General features: G+C 40.4%; 1 protein-coding gene across 4 annotated transcripts in view; it reads left to right on the forward strand.

Annotated features, from left to right (window-relative positions):
- Window positions 1-25,604, forward strand: part of PHEX (phosphate regulating endopeptidase homolog X-linked) — a 220,965-nt gene that overhangs the window by 154,979 nt on the left and 40,382 nt on the right. For all 4 annotated transcript variants that reach the window (XM_045050691.1, XM_045050690.1, XM_045050693.1 and 1 more), the window contains 2 exons: window positions 3,300-3,403; window positions 12,417-12,475. In XM_045050691.1, coding sequence (XP_044906626.1) covers window positions 3,300-3,403; window positions 12,417-12,475 — 163 coding nt within the window. The remainder of the gene's footprint in view (window positions 1-3,299; window positions 3,404-12,416; window positions 12,476-25,604) is intronic.

The raw sequence follows: 25,604 nt of genomic DNA on the forward strand, positions 1-25,604 counted from the left end.
GGCCTCCTGAAATATTTGAAATTATCAAAGTATTATCACATGGTAGAAAATTTGGGAAATAGAGAAAAGGAATGAAAAAGCACCCATGATATTGGTACTGGCACATAATAATGCGTACTTCTGTTTCAGTGTGTTGTTTTCTTTCTAGTTTTGTATTGCTGAAATTGATGCTTACAAATAATTTTGTATACTGACCTTTACCATGACTTATTCTCTTGTCCTGGTCTTCCAGAGCCTTAACTAGCATTATTTTCACAGCTGTATGATAAGTAAACTGTCATAATGTATTTACTCACTGCTTCTCCTCCCACCTTTAGTTCTTACAGTCCCCTCCTCCTTCCCTGTACTGTTTCTGTTGAATCACCAGCATTCTTATTGAGACCAATGAAAGTAACATTGAAGTAGGAGCCTAATGATTTGGACCATGTGGCCTTGCCAAGTTCCATAATCTCTTCAGCTCTTTTCCCATCCATCATTTGGGAATAACATGCTGGCCCTTCTGTCTCCCCAAACACTTGTGTCACAGAGAAAAGTAAAATTTTGTCCCGTTACCTGTGTTTTCCATTAAATAAATGGACTAGAGTGATTAAACTAGGGTAAGAAATCAGAAAATTACGTTTAATAATTAATACTATTTTAAAATTGTCCTTCTAAATATACATAAGCCATGGACAAATTGTAGTTACTTGCCTCTGAGTTTTGTTCCCTATGATTATTTTTATGGCAGTGGTAGGACCTTATTTATTTAAAAGTATTTTTAGACTTCGGCCTGTTCTTTTTAAGGAAATTTTTGGATGGTTTTCTGTTTAATGTCTATAGAACAACCTGAATATTAAGGCTTTTTTTTTTAGTGGAACAGGAAAGTATCATGATTAGCAAACTCTTCTAAAAGTAACAACCGATCCCACAGATATTACTGAAAAGTTACTATTTTTGAACGAAATTCCTTTGAGAGAATTTCCCAGAAAGTGTTGAGAAACCCAAGAATGTATCTGAATTTTTCATCAGTTACAATCACATTCTGAAAGTTCTGGCAGAGCTGTCTTGGGAACAAAAGCTAAAAAAGGCTAAGGGTTGAACAGCAGACACATCTTTTAACTATATGACTCGGGAATGCATTAGGATTGTTAGTTAAGGTTGCCTCCTAAAACAGGGAGCTTACTCTGTGTCTTCTGAGACTTTGAGTATAAATTTCTTCTATTTTTAAATACAAACAATTATAAGATTTTATTTTGAAGCATCTCAAACATTGGAAAAGTATGTAAAATCAAATTTTGAACACATCAGCTTTAATAAATATTAAACATGGCTACATTAGCTTTGTAATGCACATATACATTTGAAATGAATAAAATAGATACCATGGAAATTCTTTCTGTAATCCACCTTGACCTAATGATGCCCTTTCTTCTTACCTACCTCTTCCCTAGATATAAACTCTATCTGGATTTCAGTGTTTATCACTCCCATGCATTTCTTTATGCTTTTGCTACATAGGTATGTATCCATAAGCAACATACAGTATTGGTTTACATGTTTTAAAACTTGAAATTAGCTCATACATCCAGCTTGCCTTATTCACTCAGCATCGCTTTTGAGATTATTTCATGTTCATGCATACATGCCACTCTTTTTAATAAAAGTGCCATGTTGCTTTCCATTATGTGACTGCACCACGGTTTATCAGCCACTTCACTAAGAGGCTTGATGGAGGGACAGCTTAAAGTCGTATCTTTATAATTGGTTGGTCAAGTAGAACAGCAAAGGTGCCAGGAATTGATACTTTCATTCCTCCATTTCTCCCTGTGCCTTCAGTTGTTTTGCTCCTTCCTTTATATTTTGGCCTGACCCCTGGAAAGGTCAAGATGAATCATTAACAGAGATACTCTACAGACATAATGAGTATCTATTGTATGTTAGGGAAGAGAGCCAGACATTGGCCAACGAATAGGTGACTGTCAAATCTATAACCATCAAGTTGTGTGTGCATGTGTGTATATTTATAATGTAATGCCTGCGGGTTTCATATACTTGAGTTTGCTGTATTTTAATTTTTGCTTTTAAAATCATATGGTTTAAATACACAAAAAATATAGCCGATAAGAATTTGATTACTGTTGGTTATTTGCTTATTCAAACATGTATTTTTCTTATTTGTCCCAGTAATATATTTAATTAATTAATTAAAAGTTTATTTATTTATTTATTTTTAGAGAGAGAGAGAGAGAGAGAGAGAGAGAGAGAGAGAGAGAGCAAGCAGGGTAGGGGCAGAGAGAGGGGAAAGAATATTAATCTGGCTTCGCACTGTCGGCACAGAGCCCGATGCAGGGCTTGAACTCATGAACCACAAGATAGTGACCTGAGCTGAAACCAAGAGTTGGATGCTCAAACGACTGAGCCACCCAGGTGCCCCACCCCAGTAATACATTTTAAAACCAAAGTATTAGATGTTACTACAAACCATTGCTTTTACTGTTATACAGATATTATTTAATAATATTTAGGTTAAGTACTGCTAGTTTTGTAGAGAGTGGCTATAGAATTGAAATTGTTTGCCATTCTCCTTCCAAAAAAAGATAAGGAACTTAAGAATCCTTGATGTCTGTTTCCCAATTGTAATGTACAAATTGTTGTGAGACATCAGCTTCCTGTTTTTCTATGTAAGCTGAATCTAGGATTTGCCTCTATAATGTCATTAGTTTTTGGTGACCAGAGAATTTTTTTGTGTGGTAATAGACAAATATCTGTTAATAATGGAATTATCCTAGTGGCTCCATTGTGCTCAGGATGGGAAGTAAGTCCCTGAATCACTTTGATTTTTTTTTCCCTTCATGAACAAATGCTGATTACAGTAAATTGGATTTTAACATTTGACTAAATCATGATCTATAAGCTAAATGAAGTTTTTTAGCTGACTAAACTGAATATTATTAGAAGAATCTACGTTACAAGTAAATAACGTGCCCATTTTAGAAAAGATGAAGGACTCAGGTGAGCCAAGAAATTTCAAACCTAGGATAATAGGTTCTGTAAAGGTTAAAGTAGATTTTTCAATTATAAAGCAAGTGAAACGCATCATAAATTATTGCAGCTTCTCTTGTTTTTTACTGCGATCCAGAAACCATTGTATTGATTTTGGGGCTTTTTATTTGAAAGGAAAATCACTGAGATGAAATTTCATGGCTTTGTGGATACTGGGCTAACTGGTGGAGGTGATGTGAGGAGTGCAGCCTCTCCGTTGGCAGAGCCCTCTTTTATCTGCACTTTGAACAATGATGGTTGTGGTTTGTTTTATTCAGATCAAGTTTTCAGAATCCGACTACTTTGGCAATGTCCTGCAAACCCGCAAGTATTTAGCACAGTCTGATTTCTTCTGGCTGAGAAAAGCGGTTCCAAAAACAGAGTGAGTAAAAAAAAATTAAAAAATAAAAGAAGGTGAAAGAGATAAATATGTGGTGGGAAGTGAAGTCCCTTTAGGTCAAATTTTGTAATTTCCTCTAGTCAGAGTAGCTGGCTGTCCAGTTACCTTGGTTTGGCAAAATCTGTGTTAGGTGTTGATAAGTCTTATTTGTGATATTATATGAATCAGTTTTTAATTCTAATTATGGCATCAAAACATACTGTAGGAATGCTTATTAGGGTACAAACGTGTGAATCATTTCTAGATGTACTTATAAATATATGTATATTGAAAACAAATTGCTCTAGAATTTCACACTTAGGCAGAAACTTTTGAAGATCTTAAAAAAGAACAAATACTTACAAACTATAGGTACAAATGTAGAAGTAATTGTATACTTATGAAGTAACTAGAAGATTTTGTTGAAGCAGTAAGTGTCACAGAACTGATGGCTGTATAATTTTTCTCCAATAGCAGTTATAATTTATTCCCCTTCCTCCCAGCTGCCTGTAGGAACTTTCCCTATAGGTAGGCAGTTTCCCTAGGAACTTTTGGGGCCAAGGCCAGCCATGATTTCCTTCCCTAGCAACATGTGTATGATGCTAATGATGGCATCTAACCATTATTATGTTGACAATGTGCCAGGAAGTGTTTTACATGTTAGAATTAATTTTATCCTCTTGTCATTTCTGTGAGGTGTACGTACTATTTATTATCCCCACTTATCAAATAAGAGGCTTACAATTAAGAAATCTTCACTTGAGGTTTAGATTACTTTTTTTAATTGAAATACACTTGACACAGTGCTTCCTGTAAGGTTTAGATTACTGTTGGTTCTGCCTGCTGGTACTTTAGATACTGTTCTGTTGGTGCCCACTTCTCCACTGTTTTTCTCCCTGTGCTGCAGACTGCATAATTTCTGTTGATCTGTCTTCAAATTCATGGATTGTTTCTTCTGCATTTTCAAATTTGCTTTTGACTCATGTAACAAATTTTTCATTTTGGTGATTGTACTTTGCAATTTCAGAATTGCCATTTGGTTGTTTTTTAGTTTCTCTTTGTTGTGATTTTCTATTTGTTCAGTCACTGTTATTATTTACCATTAATTCTTTGAATATAATTTAATTCTGTAGGCTAATTTGTAATGGCTGCTTTCAAGTCTGCTAAACCCAAAATCTGGCCTTGCTCAGTTTTTATTGGCTGCATTTTTTTTTAACACTTTTCTCTCTTTGTATAGCATAATTTTTTTGTCGTTGAAAATGACATTTTGGATACTACATTGTAACAACTATGGATTCTGATTAATTTTTCTGAGGCTTAAAAAAAGATAACTTTCCTTAGATTGCAGAATCTATCTCCTTATATAGTAGGCGGCCATGGAGGTCTCTTCTCATCTTTTAAATTCTTATGTTTATTTTTGAGCCTCATTTCCTAGAGGTTGTCCCTGTGCCTGCACAGCTTAGCGCTCTGCCAGGGATTGGGGTAGACCTTGTGCTCAAACACCTGGAATAGGGAGGGCTTCTGTCCTCTACCAGTTGATCTGTGTATGGGCTGGGAGTACATTTCTCAGTTAGCCTTGGAGTTCACTTTCCACTGGGCTCGCTTGAATCTTTCCTGTATGTGTGTCTAGGGTCCCAGGCCGCCAGGGGTGTGCGGAGATCTTACCTCACCCTTCTATGACTATTTTATTTCTAAGATCTCCCTTTTAAATTTCTGGCTTGGGGTTGCCTGGGTGGGTCAGTTGGTTAAGCATCTGACTCTTGATTTTGGCTCAGGTCATGATCTCATGGTCTGTTAGATCGAGCCCTGTGTCGGCCTCTGTGCTGACAGTGCAGAGCCTGCTTGGGATTCTCTCTCTCCCTCTCTCTGTGCCCCTCCCCCCTCAAGTGTTCCCTCGCTCTCTCTTTCTCTCTCTCTCTCTCTCAAAATAAATAAATAAATATTAAAAAAATTCCTGGCTCGCCTGTCAGTCTTCCCAATGGGAACTGTAACTTCAGGCTGGCAGAGCCGTGGGCATCCTTTCATTTGTTTTCTACCAAGTTTGCCACTTTTAGCTGACAAAGCTGCAGGTTTTCACCTCCACCTCCAACTGAGTCCACCCCCTGTGGCAACAAAGCTGCTGATTTGCCAGCCGCCCTACCTGTCCTGAGAGAACAGAGTTCTCACTGACCATGCTGGGAAGGGCAGGAGCAGTCCCTGGCAAGAAGGCCACAGACTCCTGTTCTACTTACTTCCAAGCTCTAGCACTTTTTCATAATTAAACATTTTTCAGTTTGTTGTTTGGATTTGATGATCAATTCCCAGAGCCATAAAATGGTTGTTTGTTGACCATTGTGTCCAGTTTTATACTTGATTTTTGTGGAAGGAATTTGCTGACTATTTCATATCATCATAGCTGGAAGCCTGGTTTCCATGGCCCACTTTTTTTTTTTTTTATGGCCTACTTTTTAACCTTGGCTGATATTCTGGTCTCTGGATATTTGACTGGCTCTTTTTATGCTCTCTGGGTCTCTTGTTACTCTCCCTTTCAACTCCCTGCTCTTTTCTAGACTGTAGAAACTTGAGGCTCTGTACCAGCCCTTGGCTTAAGCTGTGAATACTAGCTGTCCCTCTTACCCATGGCTCCCAATCTACCTATCTCTGCCCTCTGCCCTTCTGGCCTTCCTACAGCATCCACCCACAAAGTTAGTTCAAAGTGCTCACTTTAAGGAGTAGGCCTAAAGCTGAACCATTGCTCTACCCATCCCTGACTCCAGTCAAAAGAACATAGGTTAGAAGGTTTTCAGACTTCTTTGGAAATGACAGGCAACTGCTTTCAAGCCATGTGCTCCAGTGTCCTTGGTTCTCTCCTCTCATCACAGTGTCTCTCAGCCCGTCTCTCCTGCTTCATTCCTAACCTCAATCAGTCAATTGAAATTTTAGATGTAAAAGAAAAACGAAATTTTAGATTTAGGGTTCTAGAGATAGCTCCTTGAATCTGACAACCTCAGCAAATGTTTTCCAGTATCCGGATGAGCATCTCCATGTAGTATGGTAGTCACAGATCTGTGTGAATCATCCTGCTCTTTCAGATCTACTTCAGATCGGTTCAGACTCTTCTTGCAGTTTGTGGATAATTCAAGATATTTTTGTCACCAGTATTTTCCTGAATTTTTGGCGTTTGTGCTTCTCCATATTAGAGATACTGTCAAGTTAATTCAGTTTCAAAATGTCATTATGCTTTTGGGTGTGTGACAAGGCCTGTGCTGCTAATTGAAAACCTCCTAAATGTGTCCTTTTACCATCATCCTAAAATACTGATGGACTTTCAGATTCGAAGGGCCTTGTCTATTTTTCATATTTCATTCATGCCTTGGAAAAATGCTGGCTGACTTTGTGGGCTTAGGCAAACCGCATGATTCTGTGTAGTTTTCTTCTCCATCAGCAAAAACAAATACCTCTTTCACAAGGACATTAAATTGGTTAATGTTTCTGGAAAAGTTATGCATGAATGAAAATACATGCAATAGTACTAATTCTTGCTTCCTCAAACTATGTGTCTATTTCAGGGAAAGTAACATTAAGAAATTGAAGGTCCTCTTAGTGTGGTAAAGGGATAGGATAGTCCATTTTTTAGAAGAAATTTTGGGCTGCTCCTTTTCAGGCATTGCAGGGAATTTTAGCTTCATGACACCCACTGGCTTTAATCGACATCTTTTAGTTTTGAAAATTGATGAGTTAATCTAGTGGGAGTGATTCTGGAGTAGCTCCACTACACTAGTTTACTTTGAATAGCACATCATGATTATATTTCCACAAAGCCCTGAAATAACATTTTGCTTCTTTGTGGGTATAGGAGATAAATACCCTTTCTCTTTCATTCTCATGGAATCCATTTTAGCCGAACTAATGTGCATTAAGAAGTTTCTAACGCAATGGGAAATGTCAACAAGAATGGAGTTAATTGGGTGGTCATCCCTGAAGGTACATATTGAGGGGTTGGTTCTCAGAATTGTCACTTCATCAGCTCACTTAAAAATAGAGGATTTACTCTACTGCTTGGCTTGAGTCAAAAGTAATTTTTTCCCTTAGGATCCCCTTTCTTTGACAGAAATGGCTTTAAGTCAGCTTCCCTATTAACTCACTCTCACTCTGCTGTGACCAGACATGTCTGGAATTTCTTTCTCTATCTTTTCAAAAAATAGGTAAAAATAGATCAAATGTCTATACAAATTATGATTTTTCCCAGAATTTTTGTTTGTAAAAGCATTCTCTATAGCATGGAATGGGAAGGATATAATCTACAGGATATTAGAAATAAAGTAATAAATATTCTATGGTTTGACCATTCCCTATTCCTTTGACTATCTTTATAAATTTTTTTCAACGTTTTTTTATTTATTTTTGGGACAGAGAGAGACAGAGCATGAACGGGGGAGGGGCAGAGAGAGAGGGAGACACAGAATCGGAAACAGGCTCCAGGCTCCGAGCCATCAGCCCAGAGCCCGACGCGGGGCTCGAACTCACGGACCGCGAGATCGTGACCTGGCTGAAGTCGGACGCTTAACCGACTGCGCCACCCAGGCGCCCCTCTTTGACTATCTTTAAGAGCTGATAGGTAAAATGTAAAACTTTAGCCTGATGTATATCTATTTTATATGGTTCAAAAAATCAGAGTACCAATGTCCTTGTCTTTAAACAACTGTATTTCATTATTACACTCCTTTTGTGTATTCCATTGTCCAGTATAATTTCATCCCCATATATTTTTCTTTTGAAATTTATACGAGACCTCTTCCCACCTTGTCCACTAAATCCTTCCCCAAACACAGTCAGCAGGAACACCCTAAAGTCATGGTAAGAAGAATTTAAAGCACTTGAATGACACTTTTCGTTTATTCAAGTAGATGTATATATAGCAATAAATTCATTTCAATAGATGTAATGATCTTCTGATCAGCACATGCCACTGGGACAATGGTCTTAGCCCATAAAGAGCTTAACATCTTGTTGGGAGACAAGTTGTGTTAACACATATGCTTTCAGGGCCCAATCAGTTAACAGATGGTGATGTAGACAAATGTAAACTGATGGGGGGCGGTGGGGACCGTGGAGAACTAGTCATTGTACACCTCATTTAAAAGAGTTCCAGTTCAGTCCTTTTAAAAACCGTTGTGATGGGCAGACAAAACATTTTCATGAGAAAAGTCAACCCATTGGTTACAACTTCATCTACGAACAACACTTGTCAGTGTTTCAGTTATCTATCTCCTGCAGTCTAACAAACCACTCCACTAGGCTCAGCGGGGTGCTTGTTGTTTATGAGCTTTCATGTAATTGCAGTCAGAGAGTGGCTGGAGCTGGAGTCATGGGGGAGGGGTCATCTTTCATGTCTAGTGGCCGATGATGGCTGTTGGCTGCCTCTGGCTTTGCATACTGGGCTTCTTTATAGCGTGCTGATTGAGCAAGAAGCTCCAAAGAGCAGGTTCCTGAGAAAGAGAGGAGGAAGGAACCCTGTGTGCACACTAGGGGGAGGTTGTATTGCCCTTAATTGCCTGGCATAGGCAGTCCCGTGGTGTCATTTCCATTGCATTTTATGTTTTAAAACCAAGTCACCAAGGCCAGCCCATAATCCAGAGGAGAGGAATGTAGACTCCACTTCTTAATGGGAGAAGCGCAAAAAAAATTGCAAACACATGTTAAAATCAGAATAGGTAGCCTTATACTAGAGAATGGTAAAACTAAATATATAATACACTTGGATATAATCAGGGAGATATACAGAATATTTAATGGCTGGTTTGGCATGGGCAGTGACCAATAAGAAGCAGCAGTAGCGCCCACAAGTGGTAAGATCTACTGGTGCAGCCACTAAATATCAACTCTGGGTACAATCAAGGCTCCAAACATACTTTACAGACAGCACCAGCTCTGGGAGTTCAGGAAAGGTGAAATCGTGGGCCTGAAATAAGAGGTTGTAGGTACTCTTGCTGAAGCTTCAGAGGCCCCATCAGGCCCCGTCTGATTGTTTGATCTCTTTGTTTTGTCCACCTTTGTTCATCAGCAGTTAGAATCATTTTTCCTGCATGGCCCTTATCCTCACATTTTGCAAGTTCATTCTTTGCTGAAGGCAGGGGAGAGAAGGGATGAGCTCTAGGGATATAAATCATCTTTTGTACCTATTACGCTTCAGTCCATTGTCATTTAGGACTTGACTCAATCTTCAGACATACCAGTGCTGGGTTCTTTGTATGGTAATGTGTTAATTTTCTGTTGCTGCTGTAACAAACTACCCAACGTTAGCAACTCAAAATAACACAAATGTATTATCTCACAGTTCTGTAGGTCAGAAGTACAGGATGCCTTGGCTGGTTTCTGAGATCTAGGTTTCATAAGACTGGAATCAAGTTGTCAGCTGGCTGGGCTCATAGCTGGAGGCTCTGGGAAGAATTTTGTTCCAAGCTTATTGAGTTGTTGGCAGATTCAGTACCTGCCAGTTTCAGAACTAACATCCCTACTTCCTTGCTGGCTGTCATTTGGGAGCCACTGTTCCCTTCTAAAGGCTTCTCTCTGATCCTTGCACCATGGTCCCTACATCTCAGAGCCAGCAACGGCATGTGGAATCCTTTTAACTCTTGGAATCTGACTTCCTCCCCTGCATCTCTGGGACTCCAGACACAGAAGGTTCTCTACTTTTAAGGACTAGTGATTAGATTGGGCTCACCTGGATATCCAGGAGACCGTCCATGTTTTAAGCTCCTTAACCTTAATTGTATTTGCAGTGTCCTTTTTGGCATGTAATGTAACCTCTTCACAAGATCCAGGGATTAGGACCTGAACATAATTCCACCTACCTCAGGTAGTGACCTTAGAACGATGAAAGTGTTTTCCCCTCCACTTGTTTCCTCAAGAAGGTAGACCAGCCAGTAAGTTTGTTTGCTAAACATTGGGGCTTATTGAAATACTAATCCTAACTCTGAAGGAAAAGAGTACACATTTTATGGAAAGGAGTACATGTTTCAGTTTTGACTAGAGGAGGCACTCTCTTGATTTCCAGTAACGTCTCCGGTATACTGTAACACTTAAGAGAACCGGTTTGAAGTCACAGCAGACCGTGCACAAGTACATAATGCTTCTTAAGTCTCATTGTCCTCATCTGTGAGATAGGCTAGTGATTCCTACAGTTGCTATGGGGAAGACTACGAATAGGAAGTGCCTAGGGCATTGTGAGCGCTCAGTGAAAGTTTCCTACAGCCACTGTTACTTCTAATGATAATAGAATGATGTATTTGTGGACTTCTTTATAGGGAGAAGGTGTGGGCCGATCAACTAGAATCAACCCTTGGATTTCCTACCAGTTTCATATTAGTCTGACTTAAATTATTAGCTTGCCATAATTCTTCTGTTAGATATAAATCAGTAAGATGATTGTTTTGAAAAGGGATCTATATGAGTTTATTTTGAGCAATTTAGTTTAAGACAGATTGCTTGGTTTTTATCATAAAGGGCAGAAACTCACAGGCCTCTAAATCAGGGGTCAGCACGATGCAGCTTGTGGGCTAAATCTTGCCTGATGCCTGTTTTTGTGGGGCCCATGAGCAAAGAGTGATTTTTAGAGATAAATGTTTGTAGTCGATCTAATGATATGAAGCACTAACTCTGAATCCCAATTAAGCAAAATGTTATTTTGCCTCTAAAGAATTCCATTCTTCTCATTAACAGGCTGTCTTACAAAAAATTGTACTCACTTTTTCTATTTTTAACTTTATCAATAAAATTTTGTGGAACCCTTTCTCTTACGAAAGAAGTACCTACATAACATCTTTGATTTTTGCCTCTTTGCCTACAAAATGCCTAATTGTCTACCATCTGACTGTTTACAGAAAAAATTTTGCGAAGCCCTGAGCTAAGTAGTCCATGCATTTAAAGTGGAATGTAGACTTGTTTTTAAAAATTATTTTTGAGAGAGAGACAGACAGAAGTCAGACACACAGAATCCAAAGCATGTTCCAGGCTCTGAGCTGTCAGCCCAGAGCCTGACCTGGGTCCTGAACTCACCAACCGTGAGATCATGATCCGAGCAGAAGTCAGATACTTAACTGACTGAGCCACCCAGGCGCCCCTGGAATGTAGACTCTTTATAGCTGGAAGGTACTCGCCTGATTGCTTAATGCAGGATCTTTAAAAAAATTTTTTTTTAAGTTTATTTGTTTTTTGAGAGAGAGAGCAGGAGAGGGCAGAGAGAGAGGGAGAGCAAGATTCCCAAGCAGGCTCTGCACTGTCAGTGCAGAGTCCGATGTGGGGCTCAAACTCACAGGCCATGAGATCATGACCTGAGCTGAAATCAAGAGTTCGACGCTTAACTGACTGAGCCACTCAGGTGTGCCTCTTAATGCAGTATCTTAATTTTATAGCTGAAACCAAACCCCAGGAAGGTGGGCAACTATTGCAACACAATCCGGCTACTTAGTAAAAGAGGCAGGATGACTCATTAGCTCTTTGGGTGCTTACATCTGTAAACTGTCCACTGGAGCAGGGAGAACCTCTGGGTGGCATAGTTATACTTTATCCATCTCTCTTTACATTGATTTCTGTGTTGTCATCAATGCCAAACCTCGAATGGACAGGTCAGAAGTGATGCAGCATAGAAAGTTAGCTGTCCCATGGATCCATTGAACTAGGCCTGCCAAACATCAGCTTCTTGCTGTTTCCATCTATGGGGAGAGCCCTTTAGATTCTAGAATTTCTCATTCAAGCTATTTCAGAAGCACTGGTGCTGACTTTTTCTGTTAAGTTAGTACTAGTGACTAAGCAGGCATGTTAATATATTCTCACTGAACCATGTTCAGTTTATGATGAGGCTGCTCATTGAACAGAGCAATAACCCTAAACTGAGGTGGTAATTTCCCCATGTGCCCTATTTCCCCATTGCTCGCTGGTTATTTGCTAATAAATCTTGCCACATTGTGTTCATTCTTGTTGCCCTCCCGCCTGGATAATGATGATTTCTTGGTGGTATTTGCTTCTCTTTCTACAGGTGGTTTACGAATCCCACGACCGTCAATGCCTTCTACAGTGCATCCACCAACCAGATTCGTGAGTACTGGCTTCTTGGTCTCCTTGTTAATATGGTACAAAATGGAAGGAACTTTTCCCTGACTGTGATTTCTTTATTTCCCTCCAAAAGTGATCAGGTATGTGGGTGAAGGAAGTTTAAGTTTCTGTATCCATATGCCCGATTTGCTTCACTCCCTTCACCTAATTAAGTAAAAACAAAACGAAATGAAAACAAACAAAAACCCCAAGAGGACAGAACTACAATAAATAACACTACAGGGCAGTTGGCCATGAAAAGAAAACTGTAGTCATTTTTCATAATGTTCTTAATGACTTTGCACCATTTTTGTTTATTTCTAGGATTGATGGGGAAAACAAGCAGGTAGCTGGGCAGATGATAGAACCTGAGGGGCCTGTCTATAGAAATGCTTGGAAATGTTCTAATTGACCCTAGGATGTAAAGTCTTAAGTGGCTTTTATTTACACATACTGTGTAGGTAAAAATGCCATGATAAGTTTACAAAATGACTAAAGGTCAGATTAAATAAAAAATCTGACGGTACCAAGTGTTGGCAGCAGGGACACATACTTATTACTGGTGGAAGTGTAAATTGCTTCACCCACTTTGCAGAACAATTTGGCAATACCTAGAAAGGCTGAAGATGTCCATGCATGTCTGTGACCATCACTGCCCTCCTGGCATGTGCCCCGGTGCTTTGTTTCTCCAAGTGTGATCTTGGGAGGGATAGCAATGGCTTCATGGAGCAACTGGTTAGAAATGCAAATTCTTGACTCTTAAATACAGAGAACAAACAGAGGGTTGCTGGAGGGGTTGTGGGAGGGGGATGGACTAAATGTGTAAGGGGCATTAAGGAAGACACTTGTTGGGATGAGCACTGGGTTTTATACATAGGGGATCAATCACTGGAATCTGCTCCTAAAATCGTTGTTGTACTATATGCTAACTAACTTTCATGTAAATTAACAAATGCATAAATAAAAATGATAAAAAAAAAAAGAAATGCAAGTTCTTGTGCCCCACCTTAGACCTGTCGTTCGCAAACTCTGGACATGGGGCTCAGAAATCTGTTGTATTAAGGCTTCCAGGTGACTGACACAGTTTGAGAACCACTGCCCTAGAGAAGTCTCACAGGAGGAGGCTTGTGTGAGAGTACTCGTACCGGTGTTGTTTATCATAGCAGAAATAGTGAAATAACCTACGTGTCCGTCTGCGGGAAAATGACCCCAATGTGGCCTGTTCACACACAGGAATGCCAGACAGCAGTGAATAATGAGTGATCTAGAGCAACATGCATTCACATGGATAAAGTTCACAAGTATTGGTTGTGGGGGGAAAACAACTGGGGAAATACTATCAAGTGTGATACCATATAAAAAAGTTGAAAAGCATGCAAAAACATTCCTATGTGTTGTCTAGAGGTACATCCTTTTGTAGTGAAAGTAGGAAGACATTCATGAGAATGACAAACATCTGAATGCAGGGCGGCAGTGACCTGTTGTGGGGAGGGGAGGCTGCTCCTGCTTCAGCCCTTGCTGGTTTCTCATCCCTTCTGCGCCTCCTCTGGTCTTTGTCTTCACTCCCTCGCTTGGTGATAACATCTAATTTCATGCTTTTAAGTGCATCTCTGTGTGCTTTGTTGAATGTGGGCGATGGAACTTACAAATGCTTGCCACCCTTGGCCACGGGCCCACCTCCTCCCCGCGAGACGTAGCTTCCTCACTGGCCTGCCCACTTCTGTCCTTATCCCCCTTCAGCCTTTTCTAAATAGAATATTGCAGCCATTTTAAGATGTTTTACAATCATCTCAGGTCCCTCCTCTGCTCAGCACCCCTTATCGCTTTCCCATCTCACTCAGGATAAAAGCCAAATTAGTTGTGATGGCCCTCAGACCTCTTACTGCTGCCTTATCTCCCCTCTGTTCCAGCTGTACTGGCCTCCTTCCTGTTCCTAGAGCGCGGGACTCTGTTCTCTCCTAGCATTTATAGTAGAGACTCTTTTGGCCTGGGAAAATTCCCCAAGTGATCTGCATGGTTCATGCTCCCATTTCCTTCAAATCTTTGCTTGAGTGCCAACTTCTCAGTGAGGCATCCTACCTGCCCTCTGTAGATCCTCTCTGCTCGCCCTCTCTGCTCGCCCTCGTACCCGCAGGACTCGCTAGCCAGAGAGGACAGCTCATGAGAGTCGCCCTCGTGTGGTCACCTTTGGGAATGTCAGTTTCTGAAGGACTGGTGTGAGAGCTTAATGAACAGAAGTAAAACAAGCAGATGGTGGTAATATTTGATTTCTGCACTAATTTGTATAACAAAATCGGTTGTTAAATATTTTGAATACTTTGAATGTCACTCCTTACTATAGAAATACTCATTGTTATCGTGAAATCATTGCTAACTTTTGTCCCCCAGCTTTATTGAGGTATAATCAACGAAAAGTATATATAGTTAACATGTGCACCTTGGTGTTTTGATATAGCTCCAAGTTGAGAATTAAGCTGCATATGTTACATGGGAACTTAAGATTTTTGAGATATTAATGATTACTACTTATGATATGAATTATATATAAATTATAATAACAGTTGGAATAACCTATTGGGCAATAGAAAATTCTTTAGATTGTCCATTTTTTTTTAAAAAAACACACTTTTTGGGGCGCCTGGGTGGCGCAGTCAGTTAAGCGTCCAACTTCAGCCAGGTCACGATCTCGCGGTCCGGGAGTTCGAGCCCCGCGTCAGGCTCTGGGCTGATGGCTCAAAGCCTGGAGCCTGTTTCCGATTCTGTGTCTCCCTCTCTCTCTGCCCCTCCCCCGTTCATGCTCTGTCTCTCTCTGTCCCAAAAATAAATAAACGTTGAAAAAAAAAACCACACTTTTTACTTTGAGATACTTTTACAATTACTAAAAAGTTACAAAACCAGAACACAGAGTTTCCATGTATCCTTTAGCTAACTTCCCTCAGCGTTACCATCTTACATAACTATAATGCAACAGTCAGAACCAGAACATGAACATTGCTATACCACCATTAACTAAACTTAAGGCCTTACTGAAATATCACTAGTTTGGCCACTCAAGTTCTTTTTCTGATCCAGAATCCTATCAAGATCCCATGTTACGTTTAGTCATTATTTCTTCTTAGTCTCCTACAGAGTTTGATAGTTCTTTAGTCTCTCTTTGTCCTTCATGACTTTGACACCTTTGAAGAGTACTGGTCAGTCATTTTGTGGAAGGTCCCTCAGTTTGTGTCTGTCTACTGTTTTCACACGTTAGGACTGAGGTGAATGCATTTGGGGCATGAATGTCACAGAAGTGGTGCCGTATCCTCCTTGGTGCCTCATATCACTGGGTTTGTGCTATTTATGTGTCTTATTGCTGGTGATGTGAGGCTACCCTTGTTCACTTGGAGAAGATGATTTCTGCTGGGTTGTTCCACTGTAAAGTTGCTATCCTCCCTGCCAGTGTAGTTGGCAAATATCTTGGGAACTATATCTCTGAGATATCTCTATCTATCTATCTATCTATATCTATATATCTATATATCTATCTATATATCTATATATATATCTATATATCTATATATATATCTATATATCTATATATATATAGATATCTCTATATATATATCTATATCTCAGAGATATAACTATATCTCTCCAGTTGTTCGTTCACTGATTTTAGCCTTCATTAGTAAAACTTGTATGCAGCAAGCATCCCTGTGCTGTTTTCTCATTGCTCAATTTCAATTTCATCCCTTCCATTCATATTAATGTGAATTCTATTGTAAAGAAGGGACCGTCCTTTCACGGGCATCTATCTGTGCAATCACATATTTTTTATAGCCTTATGAACTCATGGATATTTATTTTATTATGTGGATTCTTATCCAATGCTATCATTTTCTGTTTCATCGCTCAGAGTGTTTAGCTTTGGCCATGAAGCGATCCTGTGGATTTGCCGCTGGATCCTGGCGTCACAGTGCTCCTTAACTTGTTTTTCATTAACTGAAACAAATGCCTGCCGAGCTCCTTGAGCTCCTGCATTCTGTTTTTAGAGCAAGTGGATGAGTCCCTCGCTTAGCCTGGATCCCAGCTTTTCTGTTAGGAGTTTTCAGACTTGACTTGAGCATTTCTTCTTCCGGACGGGGTCCAGAAACTGGCGGGAGGCTGGCTGGCTCCAATGTAGAAACCTGACCCGTCGGGGTTGGACCGGATCCAGAAACTGGAGTTGGACTAGATTACCCATTATAAAAGAAAGTGTTCTATGTAATATTTGGTACATGCCAAAGAATATGTGTAACATATTAAAACATATACATTATATTCCTATGAACCTACCACCCCCCAAGAACTAGAACATTCTCCATATCATTACATCTGTCCATGCTTCTCCCCATCCCATTCATCTTGCTCACTATAGAGGTAACTAGTTTTCTGCTTTTTGTGCTTATCATTGTCTTTTTCTCAAAATAAATTTTAAACCATTTGTTGATACTTATTTTTATAGCATAATAAAAATGGTATACTGCATGCAATTTAAAGCTACTTTGTTTTTTAAAAAATTTTATTTTTTTAGAGAGAGCGTGAGAGCAAGCAAGCTTGAGGAGGGGAGGGCAGAGAGAGAGAGAGAGAGAGAGAGAGAGAGAGAGGGGATCCCAAGCAGGCTCCACGCGCAGGCCTATGCGGGTCTCTATCTCACAACCCTGAGATCATGACCTGAGCCAAAATCAAGAGTCGGACACCTGGCCAACTAAGCCAACCAGGCACCCCTAAATCAACATGTTTTTAGGATTCATCCTTGTAGCACGTGGCAGTGAGTTTTTCATTTTCCTTGCTGTATAATATTCCATTGCATGACTGTACATCAGATTATTTACCTAGACTACAGACTTTGTTGACAGACCTACGTGTTCTCCCACTCCAGGTTTTTGTCATTACAGACAGTGTTGCCAGTCTGTATACTCCTCTGCTTGTCCCCTGATGTTTTGGGTATATACTAAGAGTAGAATTACTGGCCTACAGGTTATGCAAATACTTAACTTTACCAGATAACATCAAATGGGTGCCAAACAGCATGTTACAGAGTACAGATGTGTTTTCATCAACTCTCATTTTCATCGCCTATTGGCATTGGTAGACTTAGTTTTCACCAATAGTGGCATTGAGATGGATGCTTCACCCGTGTTCCCACACTCGCTTAACAGTGTCAGTGAATGCTTAACAGCTCCTTTGGGGATTTCAATGTGCCTAATAATATTTTGCCTCTGGGATTCACCCCTGCTCAGCCTTTTTCTTGTCTGGGAAGAGGTGATCCTATCACAGGTTTACTGAAGAAGCAGCCCTTTCAGGGTAACCCAGTGGTTTCTGGAAAGCTTATGAACACAGGGGTTTGAAATGAACAATTTGAAGCAGTGTTTTAATTAAGAGATTCAAGCTGTTTCTATTTTCCTAATGACCAGTGCTTGCTCTCATTGTAAATTACATTACCAGGCAAGATGACAAGGAGTCCTTTGGGTGACTTTTTCTCTTTCTTCTTTCTGACTTTTTGGACTACAAATTAAGACAGGTGGAGTTCCTTCTTAGACATTCCCCACTGGGTTTCCTGGGAGTTCCCCTCACCCCCAACTGCCTTCTCGTTCCTTCAGTGAAGAAGTGAAAAATTGAGGTGATTTTCTGAAATGAACATCTTTATTGATTAGGGGCTGATTCTGACAGCATGTGGCCATCTGTTTAATTGGGTTTCACATCTAAGATGTAACTATACTTAGTAACGTGATTTATGAGAATTTCATTCAGTTCCCATTACCGTTTTCTGATTTATGCCACTTAAGTCCAGTTCTGCATGCAGTAGAGATTTGAGTAGACAACACAAAAGCCTATAGGTTTTTTTGTTTGTATTATTTTTGCTTTTTGTTTGCAAATTCATGCCTTTGTCCAAAACTTTATGGTTTGTGGCCATATTTCAATGTTAGAATTTTGCAGTGTGGTTGTACTTCTTATTTTTCTACCATTGTCAAGCTGGGTAGCAGTGTCTTTGGACACAGAGTGTAGTGTGACAGTAATGATTTAAGTCTACTCTGTGAGGAGTTATACAGAGGAGCCGTGGCAGAATTTAATTATATTTGAACTGATAAGGTGGTTAGAGGGGAAAACAAGGAGCTGAGGTTATTGTTGCCTCCGCTTATGTTTTCCTAGCTTTGTGATAACGACAAAACTGGTCTTCCTGCTTTTTATAGGAAAACAGTAAGGACCTTGAGTGCCACTGATTTAGTTGTATGACCCTGGCCAAGACATTTTTCCTTCCTGACCCCTCTTGTCCCCTTAGGCCATACGTTGAGGTTACCTAGTCTCGCAGTCTTCGGTGAGGACTTAACAAGATGGATTTGATAAGTACCAGCACGTTGTCGAGGTTGGAGTTTGCCCGTAATCCCTAGGATAGCTAGCTAGTCCTTCACAGGGTGAACAGCAGAATGTGAGAATTTGGGGGGGGGGGAGGGGTATTTTTGACCTTTACTTTCAAGGAATTAAAAATTAGGACAGTATTTTTATGTATTAAAAAAAAGTACAACCAAGTTGGAAAAGTGTTTGGCAGTTTGTTGATATCTCCTATTGCCAGAAGTTCCACTCTTCATAAAGTAAGTCAATCCTTATGCCCACCAAAACACATGAACATTGAATGTTCATAAGAACAAAAACCTTGAAAGAACCTATTGTCCTTGAATAGATAGGTAAATAAATTGTGGTACAGTCCTATAACTGAATATTATACAACAATGAAGAATAAACCCCTTTCTACCTTATGTAAGCATGCCACTGACTTAATGCTTAGCGAAACACTGCATGGCTCCAGTCGTAGAAAGTTCAGGGCTAGGTGAATGAATCTAAGTGATGGCAGTTAAAATAATGGCTCCCTTTGTTGGGGGTACTGACTATGAGGGGGCACAGGACACATTTTCTTTATTTATGAGGGGGTTGCACAGGTGATAGTTGTATAAAATCTCATCGTGTTCTGTTAAGATTCATGCTTTTACTATATGTGTATAATACATAAACAATAACACTCCTATTCCCCCCCCCTCCGTAAAATTGTTTATAACAGCATATAGCATGCATCCACTTTTTGGGCTTGTAATAACTTACATCAGGCCAACCTCCAGAGATGTGGATCAGGGATTGGTACACTTGTTCTGTAAAGGGCCAAGTAGCAAATACTTTTGCCTTAGCAAGCCGTCTGGTCTCTGTTGTCCATTCGCAACTTTGCCATTGCAGCCACAGACAATTCATAAACAAATGATCATGGCTGTGTTTTTAGTAAAACTATTTACATGGGCCATAGTCTTCCAGCCCCTTGTGTGGAGCATGGTAAACGGATGGGCTCCAAGAGGCCTTGAAGAGTGTTCTGACCCAGATTACAAACTGCTTTGGGTCTGATCAGGTGGTAGTACCAGGAGCAAGAGGGTGGTAGGGCATACAGGTCACATTTGGCTTCCATTTCTACTACCATGGACTGAACTTTAGAATAAAATGAATTTTGTGTGCTCAGTATCAATGTGTGTCTTTAAAATGCTTCATTTCAATGTTAGTTTTTATCTTCATATGTCTTAAATCATATTAAAGAATTAGTTTAAACAAATAAAATGTTGACTTGAAAACAAGCAAGGACTAAGGACTAAGATCAATGATATTATTACCTTTGTTGTAATACACAAGAGATTTGGTTACCTGAGTTTAATCACAGATATTCTGCTAAAGAAGATAAGCCTTTGACCAGAGGCTGGGCTTAGGCTGTCATCAAACTATAGTATTAGTCCTGAAATCAAACATAGATTTGTTTTGCTGTTAAGAAAATGATGATGTTTCAAACTGAGAGAATTTCTCATACTTTGTTGACTCTGCCTAAAACCATAAAGTAGAAGCCACGTTAGCAAATACTCACTCACCTGTGGCCTCTAGTGGAATTTAATGAAATTAAATTCCTGCATCCATTTGACACTCTATTTGGGGACAATTTGGGAATAGTCTTTCATGGTTTTGGAGGTAAGAGGGAGGAAACTGCAGTGGTTACCTAATCCAAATTTCTCATTATCTACAAGAGATTCTGACACTCATGGTAATTCTTCATACTTTTTTCTACTTTGTCACTTAGTATTTATGGATCCCCCAATAATTCTGATTATTTCTCAATGTTCACGCCGCTGTGTGGTCCCCTCCAACAATGAATAAAGCTGACCCCTGTAGCTAATGGGATACTGTGGAAATGATGGAGTATGACTTCTGAGCCTAGGTCATAAAAGACATTGTGGCCTCTGCTTTGCTTTCTTGGATTGATCACTCTGGGAGGAAGTCAGCACGGATGTCATGAGGGCACTCAAGAAGCTGGTGGAGAGGTCCACGTGTGAAGGACCTGAGGCTTTCTGCCCATAACCAGTACCATGTGAGCACACCATCTTGGAAGCAGATTCTTCAGTCCAGCCAAGCTTTCTGGTGACAGCAGCCCAGGCTGGCATCTCGAGAGCAACCTTGTGAGAGACCCTGAGACAGACCACCCATAGAAGATGTTTCTGAATTCTTGAGTCAGAGAAAGTGTGAGATATTAAATGTTTACTGTTTGGAGCCATTATGTTTTGGAATACTTTGTTACAGAGCAAGAGATAACCAATAGAGATGTTACAACTTGATAGATACTGAGTTTGGTGCTAGGTTGTATACTATAGTATACTGTAGTAGTTAAGAGAGTGGGCTTTGATTTTGAATCCTGGCTGGGCCACTAATAACTTGGAACCTTGAGTAAGTTACCTAATATCTTTATGCCTCAGTTTAATTATCTCAAAGTAGAGGTAATAGTAGTGACTTTCCTATAGAGTTGTCATGAAGATTAAAGGAGATAATATATATACAGCAAATGAAAGACTGGTTTTCAGTGGGTATTCAATAAGTCATAGCCATTAAGAGTCCTTGCTTTTGAGGAGTTGGGAGAGACAGAAATGTGACCAGTCATTTATATGACATCATGAGTGTGCAACAGAAAGGTGTGCCATGCATCGTGAGAGCCATGGAGGAAGGGTAACTAATCTGGGGAGCAGAGATGCGCTTCATGGTGACAGTGATGTTTGGGTCAGCATCGAAAGGACAAAGACATTTTCTAGGCAAATAAGGAGGTTGGGCCATGCAGGAAGGAAAGCTGCTGGTGCAAAGGTGACAGATAGCAGAGGCTGGCAAGTAAAATCCCTAGAGTGGTGAGATGGGCACACGTGCTGGGGCACAGGTTGCGTGTGGAGGAGAAGGAATGATGGAAGATGGCATGTGGAACAAGTAGATGAGGGCCTTGGAAGCCATATTGACAAGCAGGCTACAGGGAGCTAGGACAGTTCTCTTTGGGAGGCAAGAAATTTAAGTTCTGCTTTCTTAGTCTTAAAGCTCAAGGCATCCCTTGGAGAGGGAGAAGACTGAGGTCGCTCAGACCAGTTAGGATTTTGGCAGACAGTTCAAGAGCGGGATGGGGGAGAGTCTTAATTTAGGCAGTGGCAGTGATCCGAGGGAGTAGGGAGCAGATAAATTAAATCCGGAAAGATTGCTTTCAAATAACTGTGCAGTGGTAATACAGGTGGCAGTTTTCTAACTTTTCCACTGAGGCTTGAAATGGAGCACATAAAATGGAGATAACTGTTCTCTGCAGCCCTTCTTCACCAAGAGCTGTTAATATGCCAAGCATTGCAACAGATACTTGAACATATCTCTAATCTTCACGGTAGCTCTATACACTTGGTATTGTGGGTCCATTTTATAGAAGAGGAAATTGAGGGTCAGACAGGCTAAGTAACTTCCCCGAGACCACACAACTAGAATATTGCAGAGTTGGGAGTATAACCCAGCTTCTCTGCTTTCATGTTTTTAATCTTCATCCTATGCTATTCGTTACTGCATCAGAAAGTGAGAATTACGTGAAATGATACACGTGAGTGCACTCTGAAAAGGTGAAGAGCATAATATGTGTTAGAGTATATATCATCGTTATGTCATACCCTCACTCATGTGGTGGGGAGATTGTTTCCATTTGGTATGGGAATAAGACACTACAAGATGTGGGTACCCATAGGAGTTGGGGGTCAGAAGGTCGGATGGTTCCCAGATCCTGCTGATGCCACGTCCCAAGGGGCTGAGGCATGGACCAGCAGGTTATGATTGGCAGTTGGAACACAGCTGTTCTCTGCAGGCCCTTTGGCTGTGCCCATAATCTCCACACATCCTTGGATTTGGGTAGAGTGGAACAGGTGTTACTTGAGAGATGCCATAAGCTACCTTAAAAAGAATATTTAGATGTACTGTCCAAAAGGTTTTACTTCATAAGATGGACTAAGGGATTTAAAAAGTTTTGTTAAAGGAGCTGAAGTTGTCATAAACAAACTTAGAATAGGTTGCAAAATTTCAAGATGATGCACTTAGCAAGGTTGTGGGATACCTGTTGGAATTATTTTAAGACGCTCTTGTCCTGCTCTAGTCAAGGACTCTGGAGTTCCTAATACAGTCCGTCTCTGCCCCATCCCCCCTGCACCCTGACTCTGAGGACTGACCAAGGAGGCAACTAACAATGACATTCTGGGCACTGTCACTGGAGGACAGAGGTGCCCTCAGCTGGGAAGCCCTGCCATCTCATGGCCTTCCCATTACTGTGGTGAGTCCCAGGGGACCAATGCCTGGAGGGACATACATTTGGCACCTGCAGGGAGCTTCTGAAAACATACTCGTGGGGCAGGACAAATGCTGTTTCCAGACACAGGGCTGTGCAGCTTCGCTGCAGGGCTGGTAGCAGAAAGCATGGGATGATTATCACAGTCAGTCTGATTAAAGAGGTGGGGTGTGAGTGGGACACTCACTGGGAGTAACCTGGATGTGAGCCAGAGCAAAGTGAGCATCAGGAAGCTGGCAGAAAGCCACGGTGATGGGAGACAGGGAGTCAGGGAGAAAGCTCACTCGTTTATGTACATGGTCACAACCTCACTGGTCCTCCCTTGAAATAGTCAGTAAATCTTTCACCCTTATTACGAAAGTAGTTAACATTTATTGTAGGAAATCTAGAGAATTTTTAGCTAAGCTAAAAAAAATTTTCCAACAAAAAGTATTCTTTTTTTAAAGTTTTAATTTTAATTCCAGTTAAAATACAGTGTTCTATTCCTTTCAGATTTGCAGTATAGTGATTGGACACCTCCATACATCACATGGTGCTCATAACAAGTGCCCTCCTTAATGCCCATCACCTGTTTCACCCTCCCCACAGGCCCCTGCCCCCAGAAACCATCAGTTTGTTCTCTATAGTTCAGAGTATGTTTATTGCTTTGCTTCTCTCTTCTGCTATTTTTTCCCTTTGCTTGTTTGTTTTTTTAAATTCCAAATATGAGTGAAATCATACGGTATTTGTCTTTCTCTAACTGACTTATTTCCCTAAGCATTATACTCTCAAGCTCTATCCATGTCATTGCAAATGATAAGATTTTATTCCTTCTTATGGCTGAATAATATTCTATTCCAGTGTGTGTGTGTGTGTGTGTGTGTGTCTTCTTCATCATTCAGTAGACACTTGAGCTCCTTCCATATCTTGGCTATTATAAATAATGCTGCTATAAACACCAGGATGCATGTATCCCTTTGAATTAGTGTTCTTGTGTTCTTTGGGTAAATACCCAGGAGTGCGATTGCTGGATTGTAAGGTACTTCTATTTTTAACTTTTTGAGGAAATTCCATACTGTTTTCTGCAGTGGTTGTACCAGTTTGCATTCCTACCAACAGTGTAAAAGTGTTTGTTTTTCTCCACATCTTCCCTAACACATATTATTTCTGGTGCTTTTGATTTTAATCATTCTGACAGGTGTAAGGTAATACCTCATTGTAGTTTTGATTTGCATTTCCCTGATAAAGAGTGATGTTGAGAATCTTTTCATGTGTCTGTTGGCCATGTGTATGTCTTCTTTGGAGAAGTGTCTATACATTCCTTCTGCCCATTTTTAATTGGATTATTTGTTTTTTGGGTGTTGAGTTGTATAAGTTCTTTATATATTCTGGATATTAACCCTTTGTTAGATATGTCACTTATACATATCTTCTCCTATTCTGTAGGTTGTCTTTTAGTTTCCTTTTCTGCGCAGAAGATTTTTATTTTGATGTAGTCCCAATAGTTTATTTTTGCTTTTTTTTTCAATATGTGAAATTTATTGTCAAAATGGTTTCCATACAACACCCAGCGCTCATCCCAAAAGGTGCCCTCCTCAATACCCATCACCCCCCCTCCCCTCCCTCCCACCCCCCATCAACCCTCAGTTTGTTCTCAGTTTTTTTTTTTTTATATATGAAATTTACTGACAAATTGGTTTCCATACAACACCCAGTGCTCATCCCAAAAGGTGCCCTCCAATACCCATCACCCACCCTCTCCTCCCTCCCACCCCCCATCAACCCTCAGTTTGTTCTCAGTTTTTAACAGTCTCTTATGCTTTGGCTCTCTCCCACTCTAACCTCTTTTTTTTTTTCCTTCCCCTCCCCCATGGGTTCCTGTTAAGTTTCTCAGGATCCACATAAGAGTGAAACCATATGGTATCTGTCTTTCTCTGTATGGCTTATTTCACTTAGCATCACACTCTCCAGTTCCATCCACGTTGCTACAAAAGGCCATATTTCATTTTTTCTCATTGCCATGTAGTACTCCATTGTGTATATAAACCACAATTTCTTTATCCATTCATCAGTTGATGGACATTTAGGCTCTTTCCATAATTTGGCTATTGTTGAGAGTGCTGCTATGAACATTGGGGTACAAGTGGCCCTATGCATCAGTACTCCTGTATCCCTTGGATAAATTCCTAGCAGTGCTATTGCTGGGTCATAGGGTAGAACTATTTTTAATTTTCTGAGGAACCTCCACACTGCTTTCCAGAGCGGCTGCACCAATTTGCATTCCCACCAGCAGTGCAAGAGGGTTCCCGTTTCTCCACATCCTCTCCAGCATCTATAGTCTCCTGATTTGTTCATTTTGGCCACTCTGACTGGCGTGAGGTGATACCTGAGTGTGGTTTTGATTTGTATTTCCCTGATGAGGAGCGATGCTGAACATCTTTTCATGTGCCTGTTGGCCATCCGGATGTCTTCTTTAGAGAAGTGTCTATT

This window comes from Felis catus, chromosome X (assembly GCF_018350175.1).
Source record: "Felis catus isolate Fca126 chromosome X, F.catus_Fca126_mat1.0, whole genome shotgun sequence".
NCBI classification, from domain to species: Eukaryota; Metazoa; Chordata; class Mammalia; order Carnivora; family Felidae; genus Felis; species Felis catus.